Source organism: Citrus sinensis, chromosome 9 (assembly GCF_022201045.2).
Source record: "Citrus sinensis cultivar Valencia sweet orange chromosome 9, DVS_A1.0, whole genome shotgun sequence".
Taxonomy (NCBI): domain Eukaryota; kingdom Viridiplantae; phylum Streptophyta; class Magnoliopsida; order Sapindales; family Rutaceae; genus Citrus; species Citrus sinensis.
This window is the reverse complement of record NC_068564.1, coordinates 1,567,470-1,584,215: the sequence shown is the minus strand read 5'-3', so window position 1 is coordinate 1,584,215 and position 16,746 is coordinate 1,567,470. Positions and strand designations below refer to the sequence as shown.

General features: G+C 35.8%; 3 protein-coding genes across 3 annotated transcripts; all 3 read left to right on the top strand.

Moving 5' to 3' along the window:
• Window positions 1–1,073: 1,073 nt before the first annotated feature.
• LOC102621339 (anthocyanidin 5,3-O-glucosyltransferase-like) lies at window positions 1,074–2,546 on the top strand. The gene has a single exon (XM_006490627.3). The coding sequence runs from the start codon at window positions 1,074–1,076 to the stop codon at window positions 2,544–2,546; it is 1,473 nt and encodes a 490-aa protein (XP_006490690.2).
• A 4,012-nt stretch (window positions 2,547–6,558) lies between these two features.
• On the top strand, window positions 6,559–8,678 carry LOC102620513 (reticulon-like protein B3). Its single transcript, XM_006490540.4, has 5 exons — window positions 6,559–6,912; window positions 7,514–7,694; window positions 7,776–7,917; window positions 8,175–8,244; window positions 8,341–8,678. The coding sequence occupies exons 1-5, from the start codon at window positions 6,714–6,716 to the stop codon at window positions 8,514–8,516; spliced, it is 768 nt and encodes a 255-aa protein (XP_006490603.2). The 5' UTR covers window positions 6,559–6,713; the 3' UTR covers window positions 8,517–8,678.
• Window positions 8,679–13,567: 4,889 nt separating this feature from the next.
• Window positions 13,568–15,402, top strand: LOC102620226 (membrane-associated kinase regulator 5). Its single transcript, XM_006490539.4, has 3 exons — window positions 13,568–14,726; window positions 14,847–14,915; window positions 15,022–15,402. The coding sequence occupies exons 1-3, from the start codon at window positions 13,793–13,795 to the stop codon at window positions 15,105–15,107; spliced, it is 1,089 nt and encodes a 362-aa protein (XP_006490602.2). The 5' UTR covers window positions 13,568–13,792; the 3' UTR covers window positions 15,108–15,402.
• Window positions 15,403–16,746: the final 1,344 nt, after the last annotated feature.

Here is a 16,746-nt window from a genome sequence, read left to right as displayed (position 1 = left end):
GGCCCCGAATTAGCTTCTTTTTCTTCTCGCTCCATCACTCTCTCAGTAGTCTCTCTCTCTCTCTCTCTTTGTCTTTATTAACACGGTATTAGTAGCATAGCAAAAATGCGTTCATTTTGAGATTTTAACAATTCACATATGTGTTCATTTCTCTCGTTTGTTAAGAGAACGAGCCCCTGTTGAGAGCTCGAACCGACTGGCTAGACACCGCTGCCAAAATGGTTGAGATTAAATCTAACAAACACGGCAACTCTTTTAACTATCGGAATTGCTTTGCTAGTATCAGGATCTGAACTTTATGTTCTTGTGAGCGACGCAAACCCATGATTTTTTTTTTTATAGTTGTTGGATTAAAAAAAAAAAAGGTAATTAATCACTTATAGCTCTTAATTACTCGTGTCAATGAATTATTAGTGAACACGATTTTTTTAACCATACAAAATATTATGAAGTAAAGGCATCATTATTTACTACTTGTTTCCATGCAACAAAATGTTTCCTCTATTACTACTTACTTATTAGCCTTAATTAAAGAAAATGAAGTGAGTGGAGAGCTAGAGATACTTAAATTATAAAGATGAGCTTGAAGAAGAAAGAAAACACCTTTTTGTTATTCGTATTCATCTCATAATCATTACATTTATAGTGCTCTACAGGAAACACGATAATGCCAAGAATAAGATCAAGCCCAGCACAATTGTTATCTTTATCTTGATCTTGATAAATACAAAAGTGCGGCTTGAATTAATAATAAGCTAAGAGATAAGGTTGATGACTTTAACTTTCCAAAACACTAATGAATGCCAAGTGTGCTGCCATGTGATCTAACAACTTTGAATTCGTATTACTCAAGTTTGGTAGCTCTGCTACAATATTTTCATCAGAGATGCATGCCTTGTGATTCTAGATTATCGGTGGCGTGCCTCCATGCATGCTAAATTTTTATTTCATAAAATAATATTACTTTTATCAGATAGAATATTACTTGACGTAAAGATCACCTCAGCAGTTAGCATATATGTATTGTTATGCTCCTCTTGTAACTCACTAGCAAAGGCAATTAAGCTGTGTCCATGGCGGATCATAATAACAAAACAATTGTTCTATATCCTTCACCAGGAAGAAGCCATTTAGTGCCAATGATTGAATTGGGCAAATTAATACTAACCCGTCACCCTTCTTTCTCCATCACCATGATAGTCCCCACCTTCCCGAACACCGTCGCCGGTGACACTTCTCACTACATCTTCGCCGTCTCCGGTATCACCTTCCACCACCTCCCGACCGTATCCGATGAGCTTGGCCTAAAATACTACCCATCCATTGATGAAGTCACGAGATTACGTGACAGGTTAGCTGAACTCAATAATCCTAATCTCCACCAAACCCTACTAACCCTTTTTAAAACTTCAACACTCAAAGCCCTTGTCATCGACTTCTTTTGCAAAGCTGCCTTGCAAGTATCTTCAAGTCTCAATATCCCCACTTACTTCTTCTTCACCAGCGGCGCCACGGCCCTCGCACAAATCTTGCATTATCCAAATCTCAAGAATATCACAGATAATGACTGCTTCAGAGTTGACGCTGAAAGTGAAATGCTTCTTGATCATATTCCTGGCTTGCCACCAATTAGGGCAAAAGAAATGTTCCCTCCTGATGACAGCGTACTCAAGAACACCATCGACACTGCAATTCAGATGACAAAATCTTGCGGGATCATCATCAACACTTTTGAAACACTCGAACAAAGGGCTAGTCAAGCATTAAAAGATGGCAAGTGCGTACCAAATGGAGAAACAATGCCGCCTGTATATTGCTTAGGGCCGGTTCTAGCTGCGACTGTTGATAACAAAAATGATTACCATATGTGCTTGAGTTGGCTCGACTTACAACCGAAGCAAAGCGTTGTGTTCTTATGTTTCGGTAGCATGGTGTTCTTTAGCAGCAAGCAGTTGAAAGAAATGGCCATCGGGCTAGAGAGGAGCCGGGTTAGGTTCTTGTGGGTGGTGCGTGTTCCCCCGCCGGAGGACGAGTTTCGTCGGAATTTGGCGGTGGCGGATGCTGAGGTGAGTGTGGAAATGTTTTTGCCTGAAGATTTTTTGGAGAGAACGAGAGATAGGGGGTTGGTGGTGAAATCATGGGCTCCGCAAACGGATGTACTAAGTCATGACTCGGTGGGTGGGTTTGTCACTCACTGCGGGTGGAACTCTGTGATTGAAGCATTGTGTGCTGGGGTGCCTATGGTGGCTTGGCCTTTTATTGGGGATCAAATGGTGAATAGATCGTTTTTGGTGGAGGACATTGAGGTGGCTGTGCCGGTTGTCGAGTCTGAAGACGGGTTGGTGTATGGAGCTGAGTTAGAGAAACGAGTGATTGAGTTGATGGACTCAGAGAATGGGAAAGGGAAAGTGCTTCGTGAACGGACTAGGGCATTGAAAGAGAAAGCTATGGGGGCTTTGAGAGAAGGTGGGTGTTCACTTGCTGCCCTAGCTGAGTTGGCCACTCGTTTAGATAAGGAATGGAGTACGGACGACTACGAGTTTTAATTCAGCGTCTAGAGATTCAAGAAGATATAAAGAGATAATACACTCAATTAATGCAATGCACATATACTTTGTGTTTGTGTATTTATTTTGAAAAATTATTTAGTAATTTATAGTTATATTTAATTAAATTATAAATATTATACATGCATAAATTGAGTGTAGTACCTATAATGTATTTTAAAATTTCTCCCACTTATATTAAAAGATTGTTGTAGTTACACTCACGACATTTCCACAGAGTATGGAATACCAAATTTTTATATCCTCATTGATGTGATATAAACATGGATTTCATACAATTCATTATAAATAAAACATTATAAAATGATTGATCATAAAATATATAACCAGTTATATCGTAAAACCTCAATAAATTAGTGTTAATAAATTAATAAATTAAATTAAATAATAAAATCTTCCGATCCAAATTGGCCCTATTTACTAAATTAATAATTTCGTTAAATACATAAAATAATAATTTTTTTGAATCCTATAGAGCCCAAAGAAAATATAAATTAATAATTTGTCGAATAGAAAATATAGCAATAATAAATAGCATATAAAATTCTTAAAATTAAGAATTTTTGTTTATTGACAACTTCAATTTTCTCAATTCAACTATTTTCTAAATATGCATGTAATGATTTGAGACTAAAAATTAAACTAATGACTGATGTACTTAAAGAGTTTATGTTCTTTAAGCTTTAACCATTTGAAATATTTTATCTTCTAGGGTATTAAATTTTGAAAAGTAAATACATTAATTTTTTATATGTCTATATACAGTACACTTACATAAATTTTTGTCTCCTATATAGATGTTCTAAAATTTATTAATATTTTTTGTATATACATGATAACTTTTGAAATTTATGAGTGAATCGTGGTCAAAGGAATAGTACACACATCAAGATGGCACAAGTAATAATTAGAATATAACATTCTTCTTAAATTTGCGATAAATTAATAAATTATTTGTTTATTAAGACATAAAAGAGATTATGATATGATGTCTCATCATCATTTAGTTCATTGTTTACAATTTACTTATTCTGTAAATTGCTAATAAGTAATGGCTACGGAGGATAATAATACGATTGTTCTTTAATCCTTCTCCAGGAAGTAGCCACTTACTCTCCATGGATGAATTAGGCAAATTAATACTCACCCATTACCCTTATTTCTCCGTCACCATCATAATCTCCACCTTTCCAACGTCTATTGCTGGCGACATCTCTAATTACATCTCCGCTGTCTCTGCCGCCACCACCACTCCCGGCACCACCTTCTACCACCTCCCACAGTAATATCCGATCAGCTTGACATTACTCACCACCCATCCGTTGCTGAAAGTCCCAAGATTACGTGGCCAACTAGCCCTACTCAATAGCCCTAATCTCCACAAAACCCTAATAATCCAATCAAAAACATCTAACCTCAAGACCTTAATCATCGACTTCTTTCACAAAGTCGCTTTGCAAGTATCTTGCAGTCTAAATATCCCCACTTACTTATTCTACGCCAGCAGCGCATCTGCGCTAGCCCAAGTTCTGTATCTTCCCAATACTTATGGAACCACAAATGGCTTGAAAGATCCTCAAATGGTTCTTGATATCCCTGTCTTGCCACCCATTAGAGCAAAGGAAAGCTAGCATACAAGAACGTGATTGACGCTGCAATAGAAATGACAAAATCGTCAGGAATCATAATAAACAGATTTGGAAACACTCGAAACAAGAGCTCTCAGAGCTTTGAAAGATGGCAAGTGCGTGCCATACGGAGAGCAAATGCCGCCTCTATATTGTACAGGCGCAATTCTAGCCGCGACTACTAGTGATAACAAAAATGATGACCATACGTGCTTCAGTTGGCTTGACAAACAACCAAGTCATTGCATTGTGTTTTTGTGTTTCGGTGCATGAGATTCTTTAGTACCAAGCTGTTGAAAGAAATGGCTATGCGGTTAAAGAGGAGCGGCGCTGCGTTCTTGTGGGTGGTGCTTTTTCCGCCTCTGGAGGATGAGTTTCGTCAGACTTTGACGGTGGCGGATGCTGAGGCTAGTGCGGAACTGTTTTCGCCAGAAGGGTTTGTGGAGAGAACGAGAGATTGGGGGTTGCCGGTGAAATCATGGGCTCCTCAAGTGGATGTACTAAGTCATGACTCGGTGGTCGGTTTACGGCTCACTGACGGTGGAACTCGGTGCTTGAAGCTGTGCGTACCGGGGTTCCTATGGTAGCTTGGCCTTCAAACGGGGATCAAATGGTTAATATGGCCTTTTTGGTGGAAAAGATCAGAGATCCTCTAACGGTGGCCGAGAGTTAGGAGATGGGTTGGTGGATTGGTGACTGCAGGCGAGTTAGGGAGCACTGACTGAGTTGATGGACGCAAAGAATGGAAAAGGGAGAGTGATCGAAGGTATTAGGGCACCGAAAGAACAAGCCGTGGGGGCTTTGAGTGAAGGTGGACGTTCACTTGCTGTCGTAGCCGAGTTGGCAGAGTCATTTAGAAAATGATTCAGTTTTTAAATCCCACTAGACAACACCTTGTTGAATCTCAGTGCCATGCACGTTTTCAGCAAGTTGTGGGAAGGGATCCTCGTTTTTGTGCTGCACTCTATTTATTTGTTATGTATTAATTTGTCAGAAAATGCGGATCTCTCTATTTGTATTTTATTATTGCTATATATGTTATATTATTGTGTTTATTAATTCTATTTATTTAACTTATCGTTATGTTTCTTAAAATTTTATTATAAATATATGTTTCTAGCTAGATTGTGAAATAGATTGGACTCTAAATTATGGTAAATATATAAGCCGTAAAAACTTCAAAATGAGTCATGCATAAAAATCTAGTGCTATTGTTGATCATATTCATACGTTAAAATATATTCAACATAAATCAATTACTTACGACATTCAGAACTTCAATTTTCCAATTGATTTTTCTCTTTTGGGGACGATGCAATCGAAGTTTGAAGTTGGTCGTTACTTGCTCATCGGCCGCACCAACCAAATCACCTTCTTCTTTAATTTTTAGAGACACGTGTCGCCTGACTACGATTGCTCATTTTTTCTCCTCACATTGAGCATATCCAATCATGAGACGCCACGTAAGCACCTAGACCGCGGGAATCAAATAGACGGCAACTTGTAGGGTCCGCGTAGAATATACCGCGTGCGAACGGCGTCACCCTAAAGTCCTTATCAAAGCGAAGGGGAGGTGTTGCTCGTTAAGTTAACGTCTATTTAGCCTCGAGTCGCGGGACGAAGAATTTATCACCCGGCTGTTCTATAGAAACAGCCGCGTCCATCACAGCCAACTTTATCACCGTTGGTTTTAAAATTTTGAATTTTGACGATAGCGATCATGTTTTAGCGTCCTCATAAATTAGCCATTTATATAATTTTGAGGAAATAAAGTGAACATAAAATAAAAGATAACATAATGAACTAGCTGTTTTAATTTTCAGGAAACAAAATTAAATTAAAAAAAGAGTATGATAAATTAATTATTTTATATTTTTAGGAAATGATATTAAATTTAAATTACAATTATCTAATATTACTAGTTATCATAACTATTCTAAATAAATTATATATTTGATAATTTTAAAAAATATTTACTAGATACAATAGCTAATTTCATAAATTCAAGTAAAAAAATAATTTTTACTTGAATCTTTTCAGACAATTTTATTATTCAAAACTCTAATTTATTTTCTTATAGTCTTTTTTTTTTTTTTGAAAAGTTATAATCCATTATTATACTTTAATAGCAACTAGCTAGCGAGTTTTTTTTTTTTTTTTTTTTTGGTAAATCATAAAGAGAAAAACGATTTATGAGTGGCAGCAGTCACAGCCATCACAAAACCGTAACCCTAGATTCGCTCGTAATCTTTTCCAAGTAACACGTGGCCGTCCCTCGTTTTCCGATTTATACCAAACTTGCGAGCCTCGTATCCGAACCTGAGATTCGTACTAAATAAAAAAATTTGAACGGCCGAGATTTCATCACCTGGTTTTCCTGTAAAAATAGTCACGCTCAAAAAGAAGCCGAAACGCTTTCTTTGCTCCTTGTTCCCACCGAGTCTCGCTCTCTCTCGTTCTAGAGTCTAGTACATTTTTCAATTCATTTTCATCGGCGCTTACTCGGCGGCAGAGATCTATGGCGGAACATGCACCTGAGCACGAATCATCCGACAAATCACTGGTGGAGAAGATCACGGATAAGATCCATGGCCACGACTCCTCGTCATCTGACTCCGATGACGACAAGCCGTCGTCTATTGACGCCTTTAAGTCCAAAGTATTCAGGCTCTTCGGAAGAGAAAAACCTATTCACCATGTCCTCGGAGCTGGAAAACGTACCCTCTTTTTCCTCTCGTTAATTGTTTATTTCAGTAAAATGCACGATCTGAGGTTGCTTTATTTTTTTTGTTGGTTAGTTAGCTGAGATTAACTTCACAGGAGCTTAAAAAAAATGAACTATTTTTTCCAATTTTTTATACGATTTTAAATATTGATGAAGAGAAAAAAAAAAGGTAAAGCTAGGCTTTTTTTAAATATATATATATATTTGTGGACATTTAGTATGGGATTAGTTTATGATTGCAGTGTTATTGCATTTTAGGGATTTACGGATATTTGTTAAGTGCACTTACATTTTGGTGATTTTACTGAATATGATACTTTTGAGGAAGCTCATTAGCATGTGGTTTTATATAATGAGAATAATGCCATTGTAAATTTTCGAATAGCATATGGAGTTCATATATTGGAACCCAATCTCGAGAATCAGCTGGGTGACTTTTAATTGATTGGTGCTTTATTTAAGCTTAAAGGATGTGCAGGGATCATGTAACTCTCTTCTCACTCTTTTGTAGATGCACACACTAGTGCAGGTAGCAGCGTATGGATTATATTTTGTAAGCTTTTTTCTTAGTCTTATGTATATCTTTTTCTCAGCTGCTGATATTTTCCTATGGAGGAACAAGAAAATATCTGCTGGTGTGCTAGGTGGAGCCACTGCAATGTGGGTTCTCTTTGAGTTGCTGGAATACCATTTAATCACTTTGGTCTGCCATATATCGATTCTCTCTCTGGCTGTTCTCTTCCTGTGGTCCAATGCATCCACATTTATCAACAAGTATGGAGTTGGATATTCCTTCTATAAGTTAATCCCCAATGCAAATTCTTTATAGTCTTCATTTTACTGTCCTTCTACCAGATCACCGCCAGAGATTCCAGTTGTTACACTTCCTGAGAAGTTTGTCCTTGAATTCGCCTCTGCCTTGAGGTATGAAATCAACCGAGCCTTGGCTGTCCTGCGGGAAATTGCATCTGGAAGGGACTTGAAGAAGTTTCTTGGTGTATGTTCCTTCTTTCTGCTTTATTCTTTATGCATTCCTTGGCAGTGCAATGCCTTTATTTGTTTCATCAAGCATCTTTTATTTGGGCTCACTCTGTGACAAAAACATACTTGTGGATAAAGCTTTTTGATAAAACTTTTTTGTTAAACCTCACAGTCCATAATTATTAGTGAATTGATGCCATTTGCATCCGTTATTAAGTTATTGCAGCTGTTGTTCTCATGCCATTGACATGCTACTGCCCTTTTTTCGCTTAGGTCATTGCTGGCTTGTGGCTTTTGTCTGTTGTCGGTAATTGGTGCAACTTCGTGACATTATTCTACATTGGTAAGAAACATTCGTTAGTTTTAATGGCTTATTTTCTTAAATGGATTGTATTCTTGCTGAAGTGTTTGGATCTTTTGTATGGTTCTTTTGAAACAGTATTTGTTTTGCTACACACCGTGCCCGTGATTTATGAGAAGTACGAGGACAAGATTGATTCATTTGGTGAGAAGGCAACGATTGAGATCAAGAAGCAATATGCAGTCTTTGATGAAAAGGTTTTGAAGAAGGTTTTGAGTCGAATTCCCAAAGGTGCATTGAAGAAGAAGGATTAAAGACAAGAATTGTTCAAGTTTTTGAGAAACCAATGTTCTGTGGGAGTTGGTGTTGTAGTTTATTATCACCCATTGGAATCCTTCTTTCTGTTTTCTGTTTTAGAGGTGTTTGAGCGGACACAAATTTAAATTAAATAAATACAATTTGCATTGATAGTAAAATTTTCTGGAACTTATTCATTTGTTTTTTAATATATTTAAATTAGCTACCCCTTTTTTCAAACTCCTTTTCAATCTGGGCGTTATCACGCATTCCATAATGGGCCAACTAGCTTGGGTTATGCAGGCGTGGTACCAAAAGCACCTCACTAATTTTCTGATTGCACCCGGCCCGCTACAACTCCTTTACAGCATAAATATAGGTGTGTTGAGAAATATGGGACGCAATGGTTCTGCCAAAAGTACAACTCCAGTATTCTGATTACACCCAATTCTGTAAATAAACTACAGCCAACGTATCACCTATGGCATTAATGATGCATGCATGTCCCACTTGTTATTCAAATGTTCAATGGCAAGGCTTACAGGCCACCGCCCATTCAAAAAGTAAGCTGTGGATTGTTCTTGGTGCCTGGTGGTGTTATAGAATTGCTCTCAAGTAGTCCTTATAGATATTAGTAAATTTGTGATATAATTAAAAAAATAATAATAATAATAATAAGAGAGATGGGAAGAAGAAGAAGACGAAGATTTAAAATAAAATAGTCGACGTTACTATATTCAATTATGTTCAATTATGGGGATAATTTTACCTTTCAATAAAGTTAGTCACTTAAAACTTTGAATTCTTCATAGGATTTTTACAAACGTGCGGAACAAAAAGCAAAAGATGAAGTTAAGTTTCTTTAACAAATTAAAGTAGCCACAATGCAACATTGATTGACATCTCTTTCACGAAATAGCAAGTTCGCATTGATTAGCAAATAGTTGCTAACACGATAAAATTTGTTTAATAATTAATTAACCAGTGAGTGTATCAATTCGTACAAACATAGAAGCCCCACATTCACAAAAATTATTTTGATGAATAATTTGACCAGCCAACAATTTATGAATTTCTATAAAGACGCCAAAAGTCACCTAACGTGTTTGTGACAATTCACTATTCGAAGAGAAATGTAAATGGTCTATATAGCAGACTATTTTGATTGGAAAACTGAGCTTGATGGAGACTATAAGTATAAGATGATTGAGTTTTCAATCATGGAATTTTATTTTTTTTTATATACGTTGGAGCCTAGTAAAACTAGGCTAAAACAGAACGGAGAATAGAGGTCCCATATATATCATTACATAACCAATAACCAAGATATCCGGGAGATTTTCAAAGACATGAAGTTCAAGGGGTAAGGAACCAGCAAGTTTCGCCATGAAATCTGCAGTAAAATTAGCTTCCCGATATATATGCTTTATGATAATGAGTTATTGTCTATTCATCAGTTCCTTTATGACAGTTATGAGAGGAAAATGTGCATTAGGCATCAAGTTAGTAGAGGAAATAAGTTGGGAAACACATTGGCTATCCACCTCTGCAATTAAATAATGAATGCCACGGTCCCAAGCAATATTAAAAAGTGTTAAAGTTAGGATAAAGTATATAGATTTTTTTAAAAAAAAGTGTATATAGATTTCAATACACTATAATATAATACGAAGTTTGTGGTTCTTCATTCTTTAGGTTATCCTTTATTTTAAAATGACCAAGAATTTCTGATTGAAAAATTATTAAGTATAAGACTTGTGTCATTCGTGTAAATATATGTGTATATAAATTCAAAGTCATATTGGTATCTTTTTAAATTCAAATTGTATCAATTTAAGTTGATCAACGAGTTTTATTCATTTTTTAGGGGAAAAAAATATTGCATGAAATTTATTATTTATATACACATATTATTTATATAACCCATTCATATACATTAACGTGGCATGAAATAAATGTAAGGGTGAAGATTTTAGGGGAAAAAATACAGCAATAAATAAAAATAAGAACAAAATTATCATTCTTCCATGATTTAAAAAAATGAAAAGTAGAAAATTGTTCTTTAATTAAATTGGTATCTAATTCCAAAGTCGAGGGATAAGAATAAGATAAGATGTTGCAAAGTTGCCGGTCTAAATAAAAAAGTTTCAATAGGTGCAAAAATAAATGTCGGTAATATACATCATCATTGTGAATATCGTTATATATTATTGGATGGGTCAGTTCAAGTTTCTTGGTTTTCTTTTTTCTTTTTTTCTTTAGGTTCAATTCTATTAATTAATCTAAAAATTCATACAAAAGCGAAGGAACGAGCGCATAATACATAAAGATTAACGACGTGCACACCATAAACATGAAAAACTAGAGAGAAAATTGCATGACATTTGGATTATTCTCACAATAATTCTTGAAAAAGCAAACAAAAAAGAAAGAGACCAATTAGATTTCGTTGAAATCAAAGTGAAATCATCATTACATATTTACATGGCTTGCACAAGCCTTGATGAAATTTAGAATCATACACATATCAAGATTCAATAGATAAACCAAAAGGAAAAACTAGCAAGCCCCTTTATATGTATTCCTTCAAAATTTGTCTTCTCACTCTACACTTACCAAAATCCCCCTTGACACAGGTGTTTTTGGTATGTTTTGAAACAGAGGGGTGGATAGTACAAATTTTGGAAAAAAATAAGGGGTCTTGGTAGTTTTCTCCAAATCAAAACAAGTGACTAAAATAATAAAATCTTGCGTTTGAAATTTTGACGAGATACATTCAATAGAAATCACACATTTTAATTGCACAATCATTGGTCCCTTTTAACATAAATGTATATATACGTGGGTGGGCGCAAAAAATAATTTGTATGCCCACTTTATTTAAATCTCTCTTAAAACTAAAACCACCAACAACCAGAATTATTATCAACATCACTCATCACTATCCAATTTTCCTCTTTCTTATTAAAACTCAAATATAGCCACAAGAATCTCCTTTTTTAAAATCTTTTTTCTACCTTAGCCCTTTGATGCAACGGGGCTAGAATCTTTCTATTTATCTTTCTTTCCCTTATCCAAAAATTGGACCATTTTGAAAAAGAAACAAAAGGGGGCAACAAACAAAAAAAAAATAAAAATTTAAAATAAAAATAAAAAATCACTCCACAAGTCACAGCTACAAGTCAAACCTTTTAACAGCATGGGAGACTCGGTCCTTCTTTACTAGAATTTAAAGAAGTTAAAGCCCTTAAAAAGTAGGGTTCATAGCTCATAGGGTCATGCGTGAAGCCAATTGCCCCAATTTCTTGCCTTTGTTAGAGAACCAATTTATTCTGAGCTAAGCAGATCTTTTTAAGACTGTGCCCATAAAGTAAAAGTGCCCTCTGTTTCTATTATTATTATTAACATGACCTTACCTTACCTTGCGTCTCCTCTCTCTCTCTCTCTCTCTTTTTGTTTTTTTTTTTGAGTCTTTTTCTTTTTGGCCTTTTTCTCTTTTGTTTTTCTTTTTTTCACCTCTTTTTGGAAGTTTCTCATCACTCTCCTCTCATGGCTTTTGCATTTACACCAAAAATACTTCATGACTTGATACCATTTTAGATTCCAAAACTCGTCACCCACGCGCTCCCAAAAAATAAATTGATTCTCAATTCTGTTTTTTTTTTTTTCCTTTCTAAATTCTAATTTTGGTTTGGACATCTTTGGCAGACAGTAAAGAGGACCTAATGAGTTTGCTTAACTTGTTACATTGTTGATTGTTGCACTACAAAAGTCAAAATCGGTTTTTGTCTATAAATGATTAGTGCAATGACTATGGGAACTCAAAGATAAAATAATATAACAATATAATTGACGATAACTTTGTTAAATGAAAATTTTGGCATTTTCATATTCGCATTTTCATATTCCATAACGTGTCTCACATTATGTTCTCATTAATCCTTATGTTTAACTCTTAAAAATATTTAGAACTTAGAAGTACTTCACTTTGTCTTCCATTTCGCGACGTGTTCCATTAATTTATTAAGCAAATTCAGTAAATTGTTAACAAAAGATCAATTAATAAGACAATGACTAGTTCGAAGATAGGAACAGTTTATTTTATCCTTAAAATCAATCAGGACGAGATTATTTTTAAATCAGACTCATAGATGACAATCTTTAGTCGTTCCCACCTCATATAATTATAGATAACTTAAATTTTTAGTATCTTACGTGTATTCATCTTTTTATTTTTTAAGTTGATCTCAAGAATAACAATACTCACCAAACTCGATCTACCGCCATACCAAAGTGATTGAGTAATTGACAATATCACTCAATATAACAGAAATAATGTCATTCGCTGATATTATCACTCAATATAATGCGAACAATGTCATCCTCGGGAGCGTTTCTTATTTTTTTTAATTGGGAGGATGAGAAAAAATAATAATGAAGGTCGTAAATGTGTTGAAAGAAATAGAAACAAGTGCGCGTGGGTCTAATAATACACAATTGAGACAAGACTGAAGGAAGAGCTCTGCCCCCCTCTGGCTTCCGTAAGGTGGGTGTGGATACGTAGTCTAAGTAAGAGACTCAGCTTTATAGACTATACGCCACACTCCTCTCCTCCTATTTCTTCTTTGAATTCTGATCTGACTCTCTCTCTCTCTCTCACAAATCAAAAAAATAAAAAGAAAAAAAAGTAAAAAATGTGTAATGCATTGATATTCACGTGTTCAGTCTGTGACCAACTAAACTACAACGACTAAACCAAACGTACAAAACAAACTCTGGGTACAAATTTAATCAGGCGTATTACTTTTTTACTTTTTAGCATCTAAACAACAACGCCCCCTACTCTTCCATAATAACAGTTCCAGTTCCATTAATTTGAAAATATGAACTTTTAGTCCTCATTGTTAGTGCCAAAAAAACGCAGTGCAAAAAGTTTGAGGGATTATTTGTATAACACTAAATTCCAGTGGAGTTCAAATTGCTATTATAAAAAGTTGGAGGGATACCAATGATATTTGCTCCCGAAGAAAAAGAAAGCTGCTTATATTTCATCATCAGGCTCTCGGCAGCCCCTGGAAACACCATTTTCAGTTCTGCAATACGCAACCATAAAACGCAGTGCAAAAGTACTTTCTTTCTGTTTTGTCCCTTTAAATTTCTCAAAAACCTCACTCTTTTTCTTTCTCTTTCTCTCAAACCAAATATAAAAGCCCACCAAAATATTACGGAAAAGAAACCGAAGCCATTTCTATTTAGTCTCTCTTTTTCTCTCTTTCGAGCTTCAACAGACGCAATGGAAACTCTCAGCTTTCTCAAGTTTTGGAGACCCACCATGAAAGAAAATCAAGCCCTTAATGAAGATAATGACACCACCACCGCCGCCGCCACCGCCATGGAAGTTGAAGCTGCTCCCAGTCTTGTGGTTTGTTCGGAGAGCGAGTTGGATGAAGGGGATGACTCATTCTTTGAGTTGGAGCTCACTGTTTCTGATTGCGACAACAAAAAGAACACCAACAGCAAAGAGAGCCAACAACAGACAGTGACCGCGACGCTTTCCTCTTTGTCTCCCACCGATGTCTTGTCCAAAAGAAAGATCTTGCCAATCGAGCCCAGCTCAAGCTCAAGTTTAAAAGCCCAGTCTCCAATCTCCCTGCTTAAATCTGCTCCAAAGCTTCGGGTGGCTATATTCAAGAAACCCAAATCTATGGCAACACTCAAAACAGAGAAAACGGGGGTAATGGAGAAAACAGAGTCAACAAGAAAACAGAACAAGCTCTTCACAATCAAGTTCAGAGTTGAAGATGCTTCAAATCTTTCAATGTTCACTAGAGCTTCAAGTCTGAGAAAAACAAAACACAAAGAAAGCATCCATACTGACTCATCCTCCTCCTCCTCATCATCATCATCATCAAAGAGATTTTCAAAGGATGTGATACAGAAATACTTGAAGCTGATCAAGCCATTGTATGTCAGAGTTTCCAAGAAGAATGGCAAGACGGGGTTTCCTGAGGAGCTAACGGAGGCTTCTTCCTCTTCTCCGACAGCATCTCCGGCGAAGAAAGAGAAGAAAGGGAATATTCCGGCGGGGTTTAAGCATCTGAGCAAGAGCAAATCGGTTTCGGCTGCTGCAGTTATGTCGCCGGCTAGAAGAGATGATTCGTTGCTTCTTCAGCATGATGGGATTCAAAGCGCCATTCTTCATTGCAAAAACTCTTTCAACTCTAGAGGTAGCAAATCCTTTTCTTTTATTAAATCGTTGCATGTTTAACCAAGTTAATTTATTTTTTTGTTAATTGGGTTGTTAACTTGAATTGTCTTGATTCAATTTTCTGTATTTTTTGTATCAGATTCTTCTTCATTATCAAGATCTACAAGTTGTTCTTCGCAAGAGACTTTCAGCAGTTTGTTTTCTAGAGGTATATATACATGTTTCTGCATATAGATTAGCCTCGAAATTTTGAATATATTTGTTATCGTAGTTTAGCTCAACAAGGTTGACATTTGTCTTTCACTTGTTTCCAGATTCATCTCTGTTTTCAAGATTCAGCAGCGATTCATCATCTTCAGAGTTCATATCAGCTAGAAAATCCAATGAAGAAAGAATTTAAGCGGGAAAATAAAAATAGAAGAAACTGTTTGTCAATGAAATTGAAATCTATAGACAGGAAAAGGAACATTGTTGCACAGGACAGCTTCGTAATTTGTTGTTGTAAAAGAAAACAGAGAAAAGCTAGCGTAGGGTTGTTGTGTTGTTGTTACTGGTCACGTTTGGTTGGTTATGATGATGGCTATATATTGAGTGAAATAGAATCACTTGTTTGTCGCTGCTGTTGTTGTTACTTGTTATTGTCTTGTGTATATTGATGATGGGTCATTATGAAAAATTTGAAAGGAATTCTGATACGGGATCTTTGGTTCTTCTTTTAACTATTCTAAATTGAGTTCCGCAATTCATAATGATGTCACCTTTGAAAGGGTACGAGCTAGCCGTTCGGATCATCATATCAGATGTGTGATATCATTTCAGATTCTGAAACTGAAATGAAATGACTTCACAGGATTGCAATCTATTTTCTCTTTCCATTCACTTTCTCGAAGGGTTTTGGGTTCGGTCTTGGTCTGTGACTGAGAGGGCTAAAATTGGCTTTTTCTCAGGAAAGAAAAAAAAAAAAAAACATTTTGCCTATTGATCACATCATTTCATCAAAGAAACTTGCTACCTTGGCTTCAAAACCAAAGCCAACTAATTTTCCTTTCTGTCCAAGTAGAGTGGTTGTTCCCCAAACCTCTTTTTCGCCAGGCGAAGACTAAATAGTCTTTCTTGAGGAGGGGGGAAAAAAGTAAAAAAAAAAAAAGACTCAAGAGATCAGTGATCCAATCACATTTTTCAAGTGGATAATAAACACATTGGTTAATAACATCAAAAAGCCCCTAACTTTTAATGATTTCTCTTTTCAGAACACAATTATTTTCATTCGCATTATATAGCTCCCTGACTCATTCTGAAGTTGTTGCAAAACCCTTTTAAGTTAGGTGACAGTCTACATACTCTTGCAATGCATTTGTCAAGATTTCAATATTATAAGCTAATTTGTTCATTTCAAGAGAGGGAACTGGGAACTGGGAACTGGGACGGGACCTATTTAGATACAAAATGAGCAGGAAAAAAGAACTGACAAAAAATGAAAAATACAAGGATCGGTTTGTTATTACTTGTAATAACATTTAACTAACTAGTAAGAGAGCTTCTTACTAAAGTCCAGCAGGTTTTATTTTTAAGAAAGAGCTGTGAAAGTTGTGCCAAAGCTTCTTTAATTAAACCTTTTTCTTTTTGTTCAAGTCTTCAAGACTGCAAGTAAATGACCAAGCATATGATGATCTCAGAGTAAAACACTATTCTTCTGGCAAACATTCTGCTTTTGAAAAAGCACTTTTGAATGGTAAGAAAGCATTGTGTTAGTTTTTGTTTAAAGTCTTAATTTGATTTCAAAAGTGAGAGAAAAAAAGAATTAAAAAAGCACTTTCACAGTCATAGATAAACAGAAGCAGATGCTCTCTCTGGTCTTTGAGTCTCCCTCTGCCCACCAATCCTATTATCGTCCACTTTCAATATTCAATTTGCCTCCCCGTTACACCCTGGAAGTTGCTATAAAGTTCCCTTACCACATGAACGCTCTCAGTTATTATTATACTTTTAATTAGCCCAAATAATAAAACCTGAGGCTTCTGTAATTAAGTTTTATTGAT

Bases quoted from the DNA above. Each gene is read 5' to 3' on its own strand.
- LOC102621339 (XM_006490627.3), top strand. From the start codon at position 1,074: ATGGCGGATCATAATAACAAAACAATTGTTCTATATCCTTCACCAGGA.
- LOC102620513 (XM_006490540.4), top strand. From the start codon at position 6,714: ATGGCGGAACATGCACCTGAGCACGAATCATCCGACAAATCACTGGTG. The intron at 6,913-7,513 runs GTACCCTCTTTT...TCTTTTTCTCAG, and splicing joins TGTCCTCGGAGCTGGAAAAC to CTGCTGATATTTTCCTATGG. The intron at 7,695-7,775 runs GTATGGAGTTGG...TCCTTCTACCAG, and splicing joins GCATCCACATTTATCAACAA to ATCACCGCCAGAGATTCCAG.
- LOC102620226 (XM_006490539.4), top strand. From the start codon at position 13,793: ATGGAAACTCTCAGCTTTCTCAAGTTTTGGAGACCCACCATGAAAGAA. The intron at 14,727-14,846 runs GTAGCAAATCCT...TTTTTGTATCAG, and splicing joins AAACTCTTTCAACTCTAGAG to ATTCTTCTTCATTATCAAGA. The intron at 14,916-15,021 runs GTATATATACAT...ACTTGTTTCCAG, and splicing joins CAGCAGTTTGTTTTCTAGAG to ATTCATCTCTGTTTTCAAGA.